The following is a 21,163-nucleotide window of genomic DNA, read 5'->3' as shown; positions in this document are numbered from 1 at the left end:
GTTTACACTGTCTAATTACTGCTTCTCAACTGGGGAATGTATAGTATCTTAGAAAAAAGTCCAAATGCTGAAAAACATGTTCCTTCATCACAGAAAGGTCCAGTAACTATAGTGGATGGGACAAAATTTAATATCCCAAATCAGTTAACTTTGCTTTAGTAGTTTGTGACATGTGATTTTGAATGCTTTCATGTAAAAGTGTAGGTTCATGTTTGTTAGCCAAAGGACACTGTTTTAAAATCAAATATTTCATGTATAATCTTAATTTCTTGACAATATCTGATGCTGTTATTGTTTCACCTGGAGTTAAAGAGTAGTAATGAATTATTCCTTTCATGGATCACCATACAGTCTTCAGAACTTTTTTGGTCACAATAATGCTGGCGCATGTTTGAGAATGTCACAAACATCCAGCCATTGTATAAATAGCTATCAAGTGTCATACAGTTTCCTTTTTTTTTTTTGTCATAGGTTATGATTTGCTCCAAAAAAAAGGGTTTTTGCTGTTTTGAATCTTAATAAGCACAACTCCTAATGCCTGTTTTTGTTCATCTCTCAAGAGAAAACCTGTCCATTTTTTTCACACTTTCCCTAATTACAGTAGAAACTCCTCAGACTGCTTCAAGGCCTCAAATTATTGTTTGTCAGTTAGCTTTTACCCTGACTCTTAACTGAACTTTGTTTAATATGAATTTTGATCTCCCAAGGCTTAGCTTTGAAATTCAGATCCCCAGAACAAAATTTTTTAAATTGCCACTGAGTAGTTCTTTCACTAGCTGAGCCCTCTAAGACTGAACTGGTGTTTCTGTCCCAGCTTAAAAATATATTTTAAAAAATATCAGCAATTCTTCTGAAGATACTCTATCATTTATTTCTCTGGAAAACAACAAGCAATAACAAAACAACTCAATAATCAAAGGAACCTGAAGAACATAAAACTGTTTAATTCTAAATAACACTAATGAAAACATACTTTAAGTCAACTCTACTAATTGCAGTCAATTTTCAACTGATCAAATATCAGCAATTTCATGTGGTACAATCCACAAGTTAACCAACAAATATTTACTAAGCATCTACTATATGCTAAGATCTGTCTCATATCTGTATAAACAGATATCCTGGAAGGATGGTCTTCAAAATATGAAAGTCACTAATTTCAAGAACCCCAGTGGGGGAGGATTCTGGTGTCATATTCTATTATTTTAAAAAATATTCATTAAAATGTATGCTTCCCCCATGATATAACTACATACTTTTGTTCTGAAAACATGTCAGATGGATCCTTGGATAACTTTTGAACTAAATGTTTCATGTGGTATCTTCAAAGTTTAGCAATGAAATAAACATCTTTCAACAATACTACCTTTTAAAAGTTAAAACTTCCCTACATTTGCTATGTATTATTTTGAAGCTTCTAGAGGCTTTTATGTTTAGGATGAACAACAACAACTAAATTCAGTACTTTCTAAAGCACCCCCATATACATTATTCTCATTTAAGACAGCAAAGACAATACAAAATTTGCACTAGTACTGAAGTAGAATTATTAATAAAAACCAAAAGGTAAATAATCTGTTTGTGTATACATTTAAAAAATAATGTAAAACATTAAATTCCTGTGTCACTGAACCTTTGTAATACACAGGAAAATAACAAACACTTTAGATAATGCTTGTGATTAACCATCACTGCCCACTGCAGGGGGACCGAAAGTTTCTCTAGTGCGCATTAACTGGACATCTTTGTCAGCCATACAGGTGTCACAGCCCCATACTGCTGATGCTTCCGCAGTTAAGAGGCCATAAGCTGTTTCAGTCATTCCTGTGCAGATTCGATGAAACCATTTCTGACAAGAGGCCTCACATAAGATGGCATCCTGATCATCATTCACTTCATTTGTACAAATTCCACAAGGATACACCGGATCGGAAGACGAATGGCCATGACGGCTTGGGTGGAGAGAGGATTTATTGCTTTTTTCAGTGGTGCATGCATCTGCTGCACCTCTAGGTTGTCGAGGCTTGTTTGGTGTCCCATTTGCATGGTTGTTGTTCGTAGCTTCAGTACTACTGGAACGGCTATTCTCTTGATTTACTGCATTGTTTCGATTAACGTTTTTTAATTCAATATTACTCTGATTCACTGTGTCATCCATATTTAAGTGAGGGGGATGAGCAGAGGCATTTTGATTCGTGTTTTTGTTTGCTCCTTGACTAAAGTCTTGTTTTTGGGATGGTGCTTTTGCTTGACCAAAAGTGTTTGGAGGAGGAATAAAAGAATGATTAGATTCTAATGGAGAATTAAAATTTGTATTATTTCCAGGAACAAAATTAGATGCCAAGTCAGGGTTAGATATTTGGCTAGCATTCTGTGGAGGCATCTGACTGAAGTTTTCAGCAGGATTTTGTCTAAAATGTTGATTAGGCATGTTAACATTCTGATTTAGTGCACTATTATAAGGTGGATTTCCAAAACTTGAATTATCAGGTGGCCCAAAGTTAAAAGCATGGGGTCGACTAAAACCCATGCCCAAAGGATTCTGAGGAAATGGGTGTGGCTGATTCCTGAGTGAGTAAGGACCACAGTATGGGGAAGACATTCTCGGGGGAATGTGAGGTGGCATTCTGAATGTGCTATAGCCTCCAAAGCCAGGATAACCAGGGCCAAGATATGGATTTGATGAAGATAGTGGTTTATAGGAAATAGTATTATAGTTGTCATCAAATGGATTAGCAGCCACTAGATGGTCAGAGTTTGGATTCGGTGGTGGAGCATACTCAGACAATGGAGGAAAAGAAGGACCCTGGAATGAGAATGTAAAGTAAAATACATGTTTTTGATCAGAGAAGCCATAAAAATTGTTCTGATATCTTAATACCTATGAACCTGGTTTCTGCAATGTTAAAAAAATTTAACTCCTCATTTGACTTTTCAATTCCAATTAATGTTTACATTTATTTATATTTAATGATTAAAATATGTAGGTTTCTTTGTTTTAGGAAAGGAAATGAGTTATGCTTTTCTGAGCTCAAATCCATTTTTACATCAAATCCAAAAAGTATTTAACTTTTCAAAACAGGCTTCATTATCATAATTTTCATTTAATATGCTTGCCTATAATTCTAGATCCTTTGGTTTAAAATACTAAAGCATTCTAACTAAAAATACCTTTAAAATCTCAAATATCCATAAAATTAACTAAAAACAGGATCTAATTTTTTTTTTTCCTAATTTAATTCAAGGAGAAGCTATTAAAGTATACACAAAGCACTAAGTTCTAGGGTCAGACCGAAAAAATAAACTGCCAGTTTTAGTTACACTGCAAGTTTAACAGATAGTGCTCCCCCAAAAAAGTAATCTGTACACATATCATACTTATCTGTAACCTTTATTAAAAAAAGAATGCTTCAAATTAAGAGGGAATAAAAACATGAAAGCCTGTATAACCACTAGCTGCAGACAAAGGATTCTCCTCCATGACTGCTTAATGATATGCACATAATACTGAATTACTGTAATAGCTTAACATTACTTCAGGTTAAACCTGCTTTCCTATTTTTTAAATCTTTTAATACAGCTATGGGCATTTCTTCTTCTTAAAAACCCTTAAATTAGATTTAGAAAACAAGCATATTTATTTTTTCTGCCCACTCTTGCTTTTTGCAATATCTACTCTAGGCCTATAGTCCAACAATAGCCACTGGTTGCAGAGTAAAAACATACAATCACTTCAGAAATCACTATTAGGGTCTGAGTGGAATAGGAAACAAAACCCACGCCTAAATTTACCTCATATACCAGATCATACCAGTGAAGAAAAACTGTCATTAAGAAAATGTTAATTTACCTGTGTATTTGCCTTGCGTTTTTTCTTATCTGGGCTTCCTAGTTGTACACCTGGTCCTCCTAACCCATCCAGTCCACTATCACCACCTAAAAAAAAAAAATTAAAATCTAGAAAATAGCTCCACTTTTAAGTGAAATCATTTTAAATCCTTAATAGCAATATATATTATAATTATCTTTTAATATGTTCTCTGTTTTTGTTAGATAAAAGCAAAATACTAAGCTTTTATTATCTTTATTCCTTACAAAGTTTTCCCCATACTTCCAACCAGAAATAGTCATTCATCCTGCTTCCATAGTATTTTTTGCTATTCTTTCAGTGAAAAAGAAAGTTTCCCTCCCATCCCTAAACCCCCAGTTATCTGGTTCCCTATCTCTGACGGAACCACTGTTACTAGTTTCTGGTCTATACTCCAAAGATAATCTGGATATATTCAAGTATATCCTTTCAGAGATACACAAATGATGGCATGGGATGGCATACTATAAATACCAGCCTGTGCCTTACCTTTCTTAATTAGAGATCATTCTATATCAGTACTTATAGAACTGCTTTGTTTTCTACTGAATAGTATTCTATGTAAGTGTACCATAATTTATTACACTAGTCCCCTTGCCATTGATGGATATTTAGGTTGTTCCCAATTTTCTACTCTTGCTGCAATGAAAAATTCATGTACAAATGTCTTTACATACATGTACAAGTCATTCCAGGAACTGGAATTACTGTATCAAAAGTATGTACGTTTCAATCCTTAATTAAAACAATGTAACAATGTATAAAAGTACTTATTTTCTCACCAACATTGTATAATAGAGAAAAAGCAAAAGCTTCATTGTCAGTCTAAGAGTTTTAAGGTTTATCAATGAAACTTTTTTCCATTTTAAAAAAGTGTTTTATTATAGAGAATTCTGAACATATGCAAAAGTAGATAAAAGAGTAAAATTAACCCCACATACCCATTACCCAGCCCTAACAACCATCAACACAAGTGCCTTCAACACCAGCTTCACTTCTCTGGTATTCTGAAACAAATTCTAGACATCATATAATTTCATCTGTCAGTATTTCAGAATATATTTCTAAAAGCAAAAAACTTAAAAAACCATAATCACAAAGCCACTCTCCCCCTAAGAAATTAAACAATAACTCTTTAATATTATCTAACATTCAAGTATTCCATAATATTTGTTATGCTTTGTTTAGACTGGGATCCAAATATTGTCTACATACTGTAATTGACTGAGATGTTGTTCTAGTTTGCTAATGCTGCCAGAATGCAAAACACCAGAAATGTATTGGCTTTTATAAAAGGGAGTTTATTTGGTTACACAGTTACAGTCTTAAGGCCATAAAGTGTCCAAAGTAACACATCAGCAATCCGGTACCTTCACTGGAAGATGGCAAATGGTGTCCGGAAAACCTCTGTTAGCTGGGAAGACACATGGCTGGCGTCTGCTCCAAAGTTCTGGTTTCAAAATGGCTTTCTCCTAGGACGTTCCTCTCTAGGCTGCAGTTCCTCAAAAATGTCACTCTTAGTTGCTCCTGGAGTGTTTTTCCTCTCTTAGCTTCTCTGGAGCAAAAGACTGCTTTCAACAGCCATCCTCAAACTGTCTCTCATCTGCAGCTCCTGTGCATTCTTCAAACAGTCCCTCTTGGCTGTGGCAAGCTTGCTTCTTCTGTCTGACCTTACATAGTGTGCCAGTAATTTAATTCAGACCCACCCTGAATGGGTGGGCCAACACCTCCATGGAAATTATCCAATCAGAGTCATCACCCACAGTTGGGTGGGGCACATCTCCATGAAAACACTCAAAGAATTTCAATCTAATTAACACTGATAGGTCTGCCCACACAAGATTACATCAAAGATAATGGCGTTTAGGAGTACATAATACATTCAAACTGGCACAGATGTCATTTAATTGATAGGTTTTTCCTCCACCACTCTACTTTTTTTCTTACAATTTATTAATTCAAAGAACCAGGCTGATTATTGTGCCAATTATTAAACTACAGTCTTTTCAGCTCCAAATCCACCCTTAATGATGGCGGGACATTTCTTCTTTGCCAGTTGACTTCCACATAGGCTCTTTCAACAGGAGCACTAGAGGGATACTGGAAGTCTAGAGAAGGCAAGAAGGGAATTTTTGCTCCTTCCTGTTTGCTTGCTGCTCCTACCTGAGCCACCCCAATAACACCACTTCACTATAGATTGATAGTTGGTTCCAGTCTCCAGCCTTTTCCCTCCTCCTAAAACCAGCTTCAACATATCTCCTCAGAGGTATCAGTACCAAATAGGTAGCACCCCAATCTCAGAGTCAGTTCAAACTCTACAGGGTCCCTCCACCAAGTTTCTAGGTAAGGTAGTTGCTTCCTGTGATTACTTTCTCCATATTACCTCATTATCCTTTGTTTGTTTGTTTGTTTTCAGTTCTTTAATGCCTGTTCAACCCATTCCTTATGTTAAATTTTATTATAAATTAAATTAAATAATGGCTGTGGTTTATGTTTTCCTGCCTGGTATCTTTCTAATACATCTGGATATTGCTGATTTCATCTCCTTAGTGTAGTTTAACATGATTCTTATTTCCTGTAAATCGGTAGTTTAATCTAGACTAGAAGGACTGATCAGATTCTGTTTTTTTTGTTTTTGTTTTTCTTTTTTTGGCAAGACTGCTTCATAGGGGTAGTGTATTCTTCCATCAGGAGGCACATAATTTCTGATGTTTTTTTTTTAGCAACTGCATTTGTTTTTTGTTTTTTTTTCTGTGTAAGAATTACCACAAATTTGGCGGCTTAAAGCGATACCCATTTAAATAGAAAGGAGGAAACACATTTGAATACAAACTATGACGCTATATTACCCTGATATCAAAGCCAGACTAAGACATTACAAGAAAAGAATATTACAGAGCAATATCTCTTACAAATACAGACATAAAAATCCTCAACAAATATTAGCAAACTGAAAACAGAAGCAAAATAAAAGGATTATACCCCATGACCAAGTGAGTTATCCCAGAAATACAAGGTTAGTTTAACATCTGAAAATCAATTAGTGTAATACACCATATTAATAGAATAAAGGAAAAATTCACATGATTATCACAATAGATGCAAATGATCAGACAAAATCCAACACCTTCTCATGATAAAAACATTAGGAAAACTAGGAATACAAAGGAACTTCCTCAACTTGATAAAGGGCATTTATCAAAACCCACAGCTAACTTCACACTTAAAGGTAAAAGACAAAGCTTTCCCCCTAAGGTCAGGAACAAGACAAGGTTGTCTACATTAACCACTTCTATACAACTTTCAACCTTGTTGGAAGTTCTAGCCAGGGCAACTAGGCAAAAAAAGAAATAAAAGGCATCTGGATTGGAAAGGAATTAAAACCCTACTGATTTGTAAATGACATGATCTTATATATAAAAGACAATAATGGATCCACAATTTCAAAAAAAAAACAACAAACCTTTAGAACTAATGTATTTAGCAAAGTTGCAGGATACAAGGTCAATGCATAAACATTAATTATATTTCTATACATTAGTAATGAACAACCTGAAAGTGAAATTGATAAAACAATTCCATTTACAATAGCATCAAAATGAATAAAATACTTAGGAATAATTTTAACCAAGAAAGTATAAGACATGTACACTGTAAACTACAAAACATTGTTAAAAGAAATTAAAGAAGACCTAAATAAATGGAAAAATATCCTGTGTTCACAGATTAGAAGACTTAATTATTAAGATGGTATGGTCAATTGAATTATGTACCCCAGAAAAAAAAAACACCATTCTTAATCTTAATCCATTCCTGTGCGTGTGAACCCATTGTAAATAGGACCTTTTAAAGATGTTATTTTTAGTTAATGGTGGCCCAACTGAATGAGTTTGGGCCTTACTCTTATTAATGGAGGCTTTATGAAGGCAAAGCACGTGGGGAAGCAAGAAGCTGGAAGTCAGTGGAAGAGAAAGGAGAGGCCATCACTATGTACACTGCATGAGTCAGAAGAACCAAGGATCCAAGGACTGCTGGGAGCCAGCCCCAGAACACCAGTCTTACAGGAGAAAACATCACCTTGCTGATGCTTCAAGTTTGGGTTTCTCCTAGACTCAAAATCATGAGCTGAAAAATTCCTATTGTTTAAACCAATCTGTTTTGTGATATTTGTGATCATAGCTGGAGAAATCCCAAACTGATTTACAGATTAAATGCAATCCCTATCAAAATTCCAACTGGCTTTTTTGCAGAAATGGACAAGGCTGATCCTAAAATTCATGTGGAAATGTAAGATATGCGGAATAGCCAAATCAATTTTTAAAAAGATTATAATATTTTAGTACCTCATTACTTTTCTTTCTCAGAATTATCCTCACCATTCTTGCAGAAATATTTTTTACATATAACTTTAGAATCAGCTTGTATAGTTTAAAAATGTTGTTTGGTTTATTACTAGGATCATGTTAATTTCATAAATTAATTTAGAGGGAACCAACAGCTTATAATATTTAGTATTTTTAATAAGGAATACCTATTAAAAGTTTTCCTTTGTGTTCCTCAATATGGTTTTTTTTTTAATTTAATAATACATTTTAATTTTAAACTATAAGTGAGATATTTTATACTTTTTTGGTATAACAGTTTAAAAATCTGGTATGTGTCTAACACAGCACATCTCGGTTTGGACTAGCCACATTTCAGGTATTCAAAGCTCTATGTGACTAGTGACTACCATATAGGACAGTACATGGCTAAAGAGAAACATCTTCAGGGGAAAAATATGACATACTCAGGAGATTGTGAGAAGACCAATTTAACTACAATAGAGGATCCATTTCAGAGTGGCAGTGGAGTTATTATTTGAAAGGTAGGTTGTAAACAATTGTAGAGAGAGCCTTCAATGCCTTTCTCTGAGGAGTATGAACTTTCTCTAAGTTAACAACTGAGTGTCCTTCAAGTTTGTTGAATCCTTGATTGCAGCACAGCTAAAGAAGAACCTAAGGAGTGCCGGTATATGTTACTACTCTAATGAACCACTACTGGGCTTTTAGGAGGGCCAAAAGACTGCCAAAAACTGATCCCAGTGTTCTGCATCCCAGAGGATAAAGGATGGTGTCCTGGTCATAATCATTGCTCGATGAATCCTTGTTGAATCTGAGAACAATGTAAACAGCTACCGGAGTTAGTGGATCCTTTCTGATCCTCCACACATTGGAGAGTTCCGTTATACCTCCGAGGTGAGTCAAGTAAGTTTTCGCATCAGACTGCATACCATCAATGTTCTCAAGTTGTAAGAACTGGTCCCAAGTATTCGTTCTAGTCATTTGTTTTCTTTTTAGAGACAGCCCCCCAATTCAGCCAATATCACATTAGAATTGTTGTAAATGCTACAACTGTATCTTACCACTCTACGTACCAATTTAATACAGTTCTCCTAACTTGTAAGAAAAAAAATGCTGCTATCCTAACCATCCTTCAAATATACATTTGTTGAGTACCATACAATTTTACAAAATGCTTTCATATATATTTTATTTAATAATGGAAGTAGTTACTGCTTTTTACACACCAGGGGATAAAATAAGAGGTTTTGGAATTGAAACTGCAGGAAAATGAATACAATTTAGTCCTAAAACCTTTCATAGTAATAATCACTAGCTTTGTATGCAGTAATGAAAGGAACAAGATAATTGGCAACTGACCTGGGTTCAACTTCCCATTCCACCTCTTAATGGCTAGCAATCTTGGGCAAATCAACTCTCTGAACCTTAGTTCACTGTACAATAAAGTGAGGATATAAAATAATGTCCCACAGGTGTGGTAAGATTCAAATAAGACATGCATGTGAAAAGGATTTATAAACTGAAGTACAATAAAAGTATTACTTTCTATTGGTAGTTTCTGGGCTTCCCCTGCCCCATGCTACTAACTTGCTGACTTGTTATTAAGCTAAAACTGTAATGTCCCTTAATTTCTTCTTTAAAATGAAGAAATTAGAGCAGACGATTTTTTGAGATTTCTTTTAACCCCAAATCCTTAATTCTGCTATCATTGGTTGCCATGAGACAAGAGGCATCTCACCTTTTAAATATTTTTAAAGTCATTCAGTTGGCAGCGTATTGTTAATCATACTTCAAAGGTTTGCCCAGGATAGCCCCAGTTTATACATGTCATCTTGGTGCCATTATTAATAGTTCCCCCTTTCACTCTCAACACGGTCCCTTTTGTGGGGGATGGGGAGGGAATCTCACTTATTAAAGGTTCCATACCTCAGTTTGATATGAGGTAAAATCACTTCCTAATAAATAGACCAATCTGAACACAATGGAAATTCTTAATGGAAATAGTGTTTCCTGTCAGTGAAGCACCAATTGGGGTAAATGGTTTGAGTAAATATATGCGTAGGAATAGTGACTAGATAATGACCTTAGATTCCTTTAAAAAAAATTTTTTTAACACATATTTCTCTTTATTGCCAAGTACCATTTCTTTCCTGAACTACTACTATTAAAGTATCATTACATGTCTCACTGCTTCTACCCTTGCCCTCCACCAATCTGCTCTCAACACAACTTCTAAACTAATCTTTTAAAAACAAAAATCATATCACTTCCCTTCCCAATACCCTTAAATGATCTCCCACTGTTCTACAAATAAAATCCAAGCTGCTTACCACAAATTGCAGTCATCTGGTCCCTGCTTATCTCTTCAACCTCTTGTAGAGGCACTCTCCAGAACTCACACACTGGCCGCTTCTAAATTTCTCAAACACAGCTACTTAGGACTCTTCAGAAATACTGCTTTCTCTGCCTAGAGGCTCCTCCTTCTTTCCACATAAGATGTGTTACCATCCTGTTGGGCTCAGCTTAACCACTTCTTTCTGAGAATCTGCATAACTCTCCTCTAATTCTCTATCAACTCACTGAATTTATTTTCAAGGTATTTGTTACAAATTACAAATTTATTATAAATCTATATTTATATGCAAATGTATATATATATGTGTGTGTGTGTATACACACACTTTATCACCCTCCCCCACTATATCTGAGAACAGCAAATAGTCTTACTTATTTCATACCTTCCTATAGCATACTGCCTTATTCACAGGCGCCCAATATATGTTTGCTGTTGTTTTCTTCATTTTAATAGATTCATTCCAAAATTTTAAATTTTTTGTTGAATTAAACTGAGTTCAAGCTATAAAATACAAAATAATTAAAAGACAAAGGCAAAGGTAATTTATGCCAAACCAGATGCTACAAAATTGAAAGGAAAGGAATTACTGTTTAAATAATATTAATTTAAGGTGAATGTTTACTATGTGTCAAATACTGTGATAAGCATTTTACATAAATTATTTCATTTGATCCTCAAAGAATCCTACAGGGTTATCCCCATTTTACAGATGAGGAAACAGAGGCTCAGATTTGATTAACTTGCTCAAGGTCACACAGTTGTGTCTTTCTGACTCAAAAGCCTATGTATGAAGTTTTTAACCATATATTATACCAGTTGTTCTCAAACTTCACTGTGTATAATAACTGCCCAGAGAGCTTGTTAAAACATAGATTCCCGAGCCTCAATCCCAGAGATTCTGATTTAGTAGTTGTGCCAGTTCGATGTATTATGGCTCCCAAAATGCCATTATCTTTGATGCAACCTTGTGTGGGCAGACATATTAGTGTTGATTAGATTTTGGAATCCTTTGGGTGTTTCCATGGAGATGTGATTCAATCAACTATGGATAAGACCTCTGGTTGGATAATTTCCATGGAGGTGTTACCCCACTCATTCAGGGTGGGTCTGAATTAAATTACTGGAGCACTATATAAGCTCAGACAGAAGGAGCAATCTTGCTACAGCCAAGAGGGGCACTTTGAAGAACGCACTGGAACTGAGAGAGGAGCTTCAGCTTACAGAGACATTTTGGAGATGACCTTTGAAAGCAGACTTTTGCTCCAGAGAAGCTAAGAGAGGACAAACACCCCAAGAGCAACTAAGAGTGACATTTTTGAGGAGCTGAAGTCTAGAGAGGAACGTCCTGGGAGAAAGCCATTTTGAAACCAGAACTTGAAGCAGAAGCCGGCCACATGCCTTCCCAACTAACAGAGGTTTTCCGGCCGCCATTGGCCATCCTCCAGTGAAGGTACCCGATTGTTGATGTGTTACCTTGGACACTTTATGGCCTTAAGACTGTAACTGTGTAACCAAATAAACCCCCTTTTATAAAAGCCAATCCATTTCTGGTGTTTCGCATTCCGGCAGCATTAGCAAACTAGAACAGTAGTCCTGGGGTAAACCCACAAGTTTGGATTTCTAACAAGCTTCTGGTCCATCGACCACACTTTGAGTAGCACTACATTAGCCCATCCCCATAAGTCATACTACCTTCCTTTTTTGAGCTATATGCCAAACCCTGTAGTAGGTACTTAAGTCATTTTATTCACTTTCTTGCTTTTGTAGAAAATAGTACATGCTCATTATAGAGAAGTCTAAGCAGTGCATACATATACCAAATATAAATAAATAAATAAATAAATAAATAAATAAATAAATAAATCACCCTGAACAGTTCAAACCCATCCTTCTATACTTTGCTAGAGCCCTGTTAGGCTGTGCCTACAGAGAGTGCTAAAGGGAGACTAGAAAGCTGGAGGAGGAAGATGGAATATGCCCCTCCTGTTCCTCTCAGTGGCATCCTACACATCCTACCCTCACTTCCACTCCCCTGCAGGTGCAGTCTGTTCAGCAGTTTTTCCATCACTTGCAAAAGCAGCATCATTGTGTCCTTCTCAGAGACACCAACGCCAGGTGTCTGGGTCCCCTCCTCCAAGCCCAGAGGCATTAATTATCAACCTAAGCAGCACCGTCTTCTCAGAGGTCTACGTTTAAGCTCCATAGGGCCCCTCCTCTGAGGCTGTATATTTTTATAATCCCAATTACTTTTCTTTTTTCCCCATAGCCTTAGGGATAGTAGCTTCTTCCCACAGCTGCTATCTCCATGAAAACTTTAATGTCCTATTTTTGCCTCTTTTGTTCAATACGTTAGTTCATTATATTAAATTCTCCCTGTTAAAAACAACTGGTATGGTTTCTATTTCCTGACTAGACTTTGACTTATTGATAAACATCTCAAATCCCAAAAATTTTCTATTTGTGTCTATGGATACTAATACTTTGACAAAAATGGGATATTATTTTTAAAACAAAAAGCATTAAATTTGACTTTATTATGATTTAATAAAAGAAAAAGAAAAGTTAAAGTGAAGAATATGCTAAACGTTTCTTCACCAAAAAAAAATTTTCTAAAAGTCCTCTAAGGTTAAGAAAAGACATCAAGGAAAACATTAAGTTGAAGAACTTGTTTTTTTTTAATTTTAGATAGCATTGATTGGCTCTCTACTTTGATAGTTGAGAATAATATACTTTGGACTTCATCCTATTTTTTTCTCCCCCTTTTGTAGTGCATTTTCTATCTCTAGTTCAATTATTTATTTCAGATAAATTTTCTTTTATCGTATCTTTGAATACTTTTCCTGCTCTATATTTTGAGCGCTCCATTTCAGAGGCACTATTTATCCTTATACTAGAGACATTTTTAGCTTCAAATCTATTAGTTAGTTCCTCTGACTTTACTCCTTGTTTTTTCATCTACACTTGCTCTAGTTATCTGAAGCTTTTCCATATGTAACTCAATTATACAGTATATTCTGTTCCTTATTTCTAATTTGTGTATTTGTCCTATAATTATGTTGTTTTGGTCCTTAATTTGTTTCCATAGGTGTGCAATTTACCATTTCATCTCATTCTGTTGTATTATCATCTTGCCTTTGAGTTCTTGTTTTTCTGAACGTATGTTCTTAAGTTATTCTAGCCCTTAAAGCATATGTGAGATATTTCTTTCTGCCCTATAGGTTATGAGTTCATCTTTGCATGCTGTTTCTTTTCTTCTTCTTCAATTTTGAAAGTTCATTAGTTTGCTATAGTATGTTTGCATAGTTATTGTGCTGGCTTATATATTTATGTCCCCCAGAAAAAGCCACATTCTTTAATGCATTCTTGTGGGGGCAGATGTATTAGTGTGGATTGGTTTAGAACCTACTGGTTCTAATTATTTATTTATTTCTAATTATTTAAAGAGGTCATTCCACTGTTAGAGCAGCACCAAAATCTAAAACTAGAGTGATTTTTTTTGTTTGTTTGGTGTACAATTCAGTGGTTTTCAGTATATTCACAAGGCTGTACAGTCATCACCACTATCTAATTCCAGAAAATGTTAATCACCTCCAAAAGAAACCTTGTACCTGTTAGCAGTCACCTCCTGTGCCCCCTTCCCCCAGCCTCTGGCAATCACTAGTCTACTTTCTGTCTCTATGGATTGCCTATTTTAGACATTTCATATGAATCCAGTCACATCATATGTGGCTTTTTGGGTCTAGCTTCTTTCACTTAGCATACCTTTTCCAAGTTCACTCATATTATAACTTGACTCAATTAAAGTATTCTTTTTATGGCTGAGCAACATTCTACTGTATGGATATACCACATTCTATTTATCCATTCATCAGCTGATGGACATTTTGGTTGTTTCCTCTTTTTTACTATTATCAATACTGCTGCTATGAACATTGTGTACAAGTTTTTGTGTGACTACCTATTTCAAATTCTTTTGGGCATAACCTACGGATGGAACTGCTGGGTATATACTAACTTTACATCTTAACTTTCCAAGGAACTTCCAAATTGTTTCCACAGCAGCTGTACCATTTTATGCTCCCACCTGCAATGTATAAAGGTTCCAGTTTCTCCACATTTCACCAACATTTGTTATTAACTGTCTTTTTTATTGTAGCCATCCAAGTGGGTATGAAGTGGTATCTCACTGTAGCTTTGATTTGTATTCCCTTAATGACTAATGATATTGAGCATCTTTTCACATGCTTATTGGCCATTTGCATATCCTTGGGAAAATGTCTATTCAAATCTTTGCCCATTTTTAAATTGGGTTGATTTTTATTGTTGCATTGTAAGTGTTCTTTACATATTGTGAATACCACACCCCTTTCAGATACATGATTTGAAAATATTTTCTCCCATTCTGCGGGCTGTCATTTTAATTTCTTGATAGTGTCCTTTAGTTTTTAATGTTCACAAAGTCCAATTCATCTATTTTTTCTTTGGTTGCTTGAGTAAAATTAGATTTATCTAGCTCTATAATACTAGTTTGCCTCCCTTAAATTTTATGTACATAGTCAGTCTTCCTCAGTGGCCCATAAACGTCAACAATGGAAACTTCTGGTTTCCATTACCTTTTTAATTTCAATTTGATGTGGTAATCTCACTTGAGTAGAGGGTAAGTAAAGAATTGACAGGTCATCACCTGTCAAGGTCATTTATTCAAAATCTGATGGGTCAAGAATGACAATACCTGTATTAATTTGTAACTATTCAATAGCCTATATAAAATGAACTGATTTCAGATTAATAATTTGTATTCAGTTTTCCTTAACAGCATATACCTGACATACTAAAGACAAGTATATTGTCCTTGAGTAGGAATACTTAGACATTCTGGTATAGAAAAAAGAATTAGCAATGGTCTTGGAAGTCAAATAATAACATGATAATAATAATAAACAAAGGAGCCAAAATTCAGTGTCCTTCTTTTCCTAACATCTATCATGGGTATTTCAGTTTTACAAAAATATAAATAGGAAAAGGCAAATCTTAAAACAAAAAATGTTTATAAATAAATTAACCTCCAATTTCTAATCTAAAATATCTAAATGGTTTTACTGCATTCTTGTAATTTTACAATAAAAATGCTGTAATTTAAAGATGGGCAAAATGGACACAATGGTTAGTATTTACCACCTCAGCTTACATTCCAAAAACTTAGTAATAATGGCTTATAATTACTCTCAGATATAAAGCAAATCTCTGACATTTGGAACCATTTGAATAAACTCACTACTTTCAAGGAATCTATGAGCAAAACCACTTAAAATTCTTTTTTGAAATTGACTTTCATGATATTAATTTTTTATTTAAGAGTTTAACTTCTCCTTCCACAAAACAAATCAAGTTCTCATTGGCCTCTGTTGCCCCACTCATTAGTCATCTAAAGAGTTAACTATGTAACACTTTTAATGGCTCTGATTCTTGGCATTACCTAGGTCCTTCCCAGCTGCTACCTGTAACACTGGTGGTTCCTCTCCATGAGGAATCAGTAATGTTACATCAGAATCATGGTCATCAGGGCTAATCAGGGTGCAAAGCTACCAAGGAATTTCTGTGATCCTCACTCTCTAAAAATGGAATGAAAGGTAAGAATCCAAGGGAGCAGAAAGTGGTAGTTTCAGGGCTAAGTTACCCTAATAACTTTGGTACCAAAGCTTCTCTCTACCACTCTACACCTGCAATGCTCTGCAAGGGAAACCTTAGCTATTCTTCCAAGAAGCGGGAGAGCTGTGAGGCACAGAGCCACGGAAAAAGAGACTGCCCAAAGCTGACTGTGACACTGGTCGCGCTGATCCTTTTTATTTGTTAATACCTGAATTTTCTTAATTTATCTCTTCAGTCCTATCTGCTGAGCGCCCTCTGAAAACAAAAGAGGGACAGAAGTGGGAAAGGCTAGGGTCAAGAATTGAATAAGAAGCCTCTCTCATCTCAAGAGAGCGCAAAGGAATTTTAAACTATGCCGTCATCCTATATTTATGCCAACCAAGCTCAAAATAAGCAAAATAATACCATATGTCCTTTCACCCTTAACCTTCATCCTAAGCTAGAAGCTGTTAGTATGTCTTCTGTTATAATATTATAGGAGAGTCTAAGCTATTATATGAAGCATCTTTTCCTATCTAAAGGTTCAACAAATCAAGGATTACTTTAATATGAAATCAATTTATAAGCATAAAAACCCATTTTTTTTCTATTTGTAAGTACTTTAATTTTTGTGGTGTGATTATTTACATCTTTATGTATTTAAATTTTCATTTCTTAACCTCATTTTATTGATAAATAGTAGCTTGGTTTATTTCCTAAGTAATATGACAATATGATTGTTTTTTAAATTTATAGTTAACATTTTCCTTTAAACACATTTGCCTCTTCATTATTCCAAACCAGTTTGGTTTAACTATGTATTTTATGCTGATTAAATGATACAAACCAGATAAAGTACCTAACAAACTGCTTGGCACACAAGAGACACTCAAATATTAGTCCTCATTTTGCTTTCCTTTAGACCAAGTTTTCCTTTATACTGTAAGTTCACCTTACTTCAGTTTCTATAGCATTTATAATCCTATCAAAATATCTAATATCCAGCAGTGCCAACACCTTCCACGGACACTCAACAAATATCAGTTTTTCATAAACAGCACAGAAGTCTGGGATCTAATGTTAATTTATTCTACTATTTGCTATGGATGTGACTATCTTACCAAACATCTTTGTCTTCATCTGAAACAAGTACTTTTGTAATACTGGTCTCCATCACATAATGGAAATATTTATGAATTAATTTGTGACTTTAATATTATAAAAATTTCAGCAAGCTTCTGGTAAAAATAGGCTTATATGACCAAATGAATGTGCTGTTATTTCCTTTTAGAATCAGAAAGTGTCCATTATGTGATGACTAGAACCTAGATGAACCTGGGCATGTTAGAATATTCATTCAGAAGACCCTCAGCATCAGTGTGAATTTAAGGTTTTCAAATATTTGTGGCTCCTGTGCCAGCTTTTCTCCACAAAATAACAATCTTTGTATTATTGAAGTCAATGAGGTTTAAGGTTACTTACAGAAATAAAGCATAGGAGAGTGGGTGGATGGAATACATGTGTGAAACTGACTCTATACAATATCTCTAATATTGAACTTCTTTTATTAACAAAGTCAGCCAATTTTGAACAAAAATCTTCCAAAGTCAGGGAGAAAAAGCTGCAGATATTCCACACAAACCCCTCAATAAACTGCTTTTGTCTTTTTCATGCACAAATTGTGAAATCTGAGAGGTGTCTGGCTTCTTATATTTTCCCTTTGTTCACTGTTTTTCTCCCCAGAGGGAGCACAACTTTCATTCTATTCTCTTCAACACCCATCCCAAAAATAAAAACAAGAAAGAACTGCTGAAGGTCATTTACACTTACTGATTCAATATAAATACCTAAAAGTGAATGCTGATCCCATTACTTACCAGAATGGGTAGTTTAGACCGTTTTATTTCTAATTTTTAATAGTAAACACTTACAGATTACTAACCATGTACAGACACTCTTGTAAGTGCTTATATGTTAACTCATTTAATCCTGCCAACAACCCCCATTAGATAAGTGTCATTATTATTATAACTTTTCAACTGAGGAAATTTATGCAGAGAGGCTAAGTAATTCATCCAGAACCACACATCTAGTGAATAACAGAGCTGGATTCGGACCCTGGCAGTCTGGCTCCAGAATCAGAAGTTACACCGTTTCTCATATTGCCAATTCTAATACCGCAAATCTACAGAGATGAGGAGCAGGAAAGGACATTTGAAATCACTCAACTATACTTTAGGCTAATCTTGAAGATAAACATATCTTAGACCTATCTTTCTTACCCGGAGTAAGTGTTACAAGAAAGAATTGTGGAACTCTCCCAAGAGGTAATTTCTGGATGCCCCTGGGGAAAGTATACTAGGGAGACTGAGTACCTGGTTACAAGTTATTAACTTCTTTGTCAATATTCTTTAAATTAGATTTAAGAAACATTTATTGAGCTTCTGGAAATATAGAAATACAAGTAATAAGTCCTCCCAAAAGATCTCATAATCTAGAGGATATTTTAATTTTTTTCTTTTTTTTTTAAACTCTTACATTTAATGTGATAAATACCATAATAGAGATGAGCACAGGTTGCTGAGGGAGCACAAAGAATTCCCACCTCATCTTGACTGAGGGAGTATGCCAGGGAAGACATTCTGAGAGCTTTCCACTGAGCTGAAGCTTGTGTATGGAGTATATCAGCAAAGTTGGAAAAAAAGGGGGCATGGTTAGCAGAATAGAATGTACAAAGAAAGGTTTAAAGGCAAAAAGAGACCATGACAACATCTAGAGAAGAAGTGTGAATATTCAAGGCTGGAACATAGGAAACAGAGGCAGAATTCCTGGATGTGAAGAATCAGAGGATTAAGTGGTTGACCTGGGCCAGATAAAAGACCAGATAAGAAGGTTGGCTTTTATCCTAAAGGCAATGGGGAACCACTGAAGAATTGTGTAATAGTGGGTAACAAGATTGACATTGTGTTTTGGGAGCACTATAGCAACAGAACACAGTGATTAAGAGTGGGGCCCTGAGTTCGATTTCTGGCTTCGAAACCTATTAGCTGGGTAAACTTGAAAATGTACATAACCACATTATTACTTACCTCTCCTGGTCATCAATTCCTCAGGGAGTGATGATAACATCTAACTCATAAAACTATTAAGAGGATTAAGCAAGATGATCCATTAAGTACTTTAGCAAAATACTTGGTGAATACTCAATAGATGCTAGTTATTTATCACCAGTAGTAGGAATGTGGAAAATGGATAAAATGGAAGACCAGGAAATCAAAGAGATAAGCAAGACCTGACCTAAAGAAGTGACTGTGGGAAGTAATAATCAAAGAGACAGGGAAGATCTGAACTAAAGGAATAGCTGTGGAAAGGTCAAGGAGATGATGGGTACAAAGCATATTAAGGGACAGATAATCTAGGCCACTTTGGGAACAGTGTTAAGTGGGAGTGGAGGATGGGACTGGAAAATGAAAATTAAGGGATGACTTCACATTTTTGGTTTGGGCTACTGGATAAATGATAGCAGGGAATATAGGAGAAAGAACAGACTGTACATCCTAAGATACATATCTTTCATTCAACATGTTCAAAACAGAATTCATTTCTCTCTCCCTCATAAGCCCACTCCTTCTGTATTTCTGACACCATCATTTATCGTTTTTCTCTTAAATCTCATGGCTATTCCTTCACATACTACTTTTCAGGATCCTCTTTTCTCTCTCATTTCCTAAATGTTTAGTGTTCCTAAAGCTGCTGTTTTTGAAGCTTTTTTCTCTCATTTTTCACTATCTCTTGGGTGAGTTCATCTACTCCCAAGACATCAATTATTATTCACCTGTTACTGATGATTTCCAAAACTCCATTCTGGCTCAGACCACTCACCTCAGTTCCAAACCATGTACATCCATTGCCTACATTGGAATATCCCATGTGTCTAAAACCAAACTCATTTTCTCCCATAATCTGCCTAGAACTTAAAATGAATCAATTAAAAAAAAAAGTTTCCTTCAGATTCTCTCTCTCACCAGTTCTTCTCTCCATTCGGTAACTAAATTATGCTTCCTCTGTAGCCTTAATCAAACCTTCCATACACATCATTCCATCAAGACAGTCATATTTTCCAGGACAGTTACTTTTAGACTTTCATGTCATTTCTGTGTTATAATTCCATTCCAAAAGATGTCCTATAGATCCTATGTTATCTCTATCTCTGGTTAAAAGCATTCCATCTGAAACGAATGCTCTCAACATCCTTCTTCACCTCTAATTTCAATCTATCCTTCTCCATTCTGTCTTACTCCAAGACTTACCCTTCATTTGTATCCTTGATGCTAGTTCCCTTCCCTCCTCTGCAGGGATCTGCTTATTGAGAATAGAAGCCCTTATGTGTCTCATCCCCAGCTACTGGAAGAATAACTGCCTACTACACAGTAAATATTTTTAAAAGCATGTATTGAATGCTTTAGTAATTAATGAATTATCCTTTCTTTCTGTTGCCTTTTCAGTTTTTCCCCTCTCTCCCTACACTGGGTTCTTCAATAAGTCTACAATTATACTGAAGTATTTATTCAAAGTGAAAAATAAAGACATACCTACATCTCTTCAAGCTATTGTTTATGTCTTTCTACCACCAAGCTTTGTTTTTAAAAATGTTCTATACACCCCAATCTTCTTAATTTACTTAATTACCACTCACTTAATTTACATTAAATTAATGTGCCTCATTTAATTTGCAACTCCTGGAAATGTGGTTTCCTCCCAAAACTGCTTTCTCAAAAATCACCAGTGATCTCCTAGACCCCTTTCTCACTCCTCATCTCCTTGCTGCTCTTTCCACAGCATTTAACACACACACACAAACACCCACTGCTTCTTAGAACTCTTCTCTAGGAGGCCTTCCTTGATTTCCTTAAAGATAGTTTATATGTTCCTTCATTTCCTATAGATGATCATAGCACTTATCATGCT

The 21,163-nt window shown here is 35.3% G+C and overlaps 1 protein-coding gene across 1 annotated transcript in view; it reads right to left on the bottom strand.

The window, feature by feature from the left end:
• Nucleotides 1-439: 439 nt before the first annotated feature.
• The window catches only part of PYGO1 (pygopus family PHD finger 1), a 24,788-nt gene continuing 4,064 nt past the window's right edge, over nt 440-21,163 (bottom strand). The window contains exons 2-3 of the mRNA XM_037833902.1: nt 3,851-3,936; nt 440-2,806 (exon numbers count right to left, since the gene is read on the bottom strand). Coding sequence (XP_037689830.1) covers nt 1,682-2,806; nt 3,851-3,936 — 1,211 coding nt within the window. The 3' untranslated portion in view covers nt 440-1,681. The remainder of the gene's footprint in view (nt 2,807-3,850; nt 3,937-21,163) is intronic.

Source organism: Choloepus didactylus, chromosome 4 (genome assembly GCF_015220235.1).
Source record: "Choloepus didactylus isolate mChoDid1 chromosome 4, mChoDid1.pri, whole genome shotgun sequence".
Taxonomy (NCBI): Eukaryota; Metazoa; Chordata; class Mammalia; order Pilosa; family Megalonychidae; genus Choloepus; species Choloepus didactylus.
This window is presented reverse-complemented; position numbering and strand designations above follow the sequence as displayed.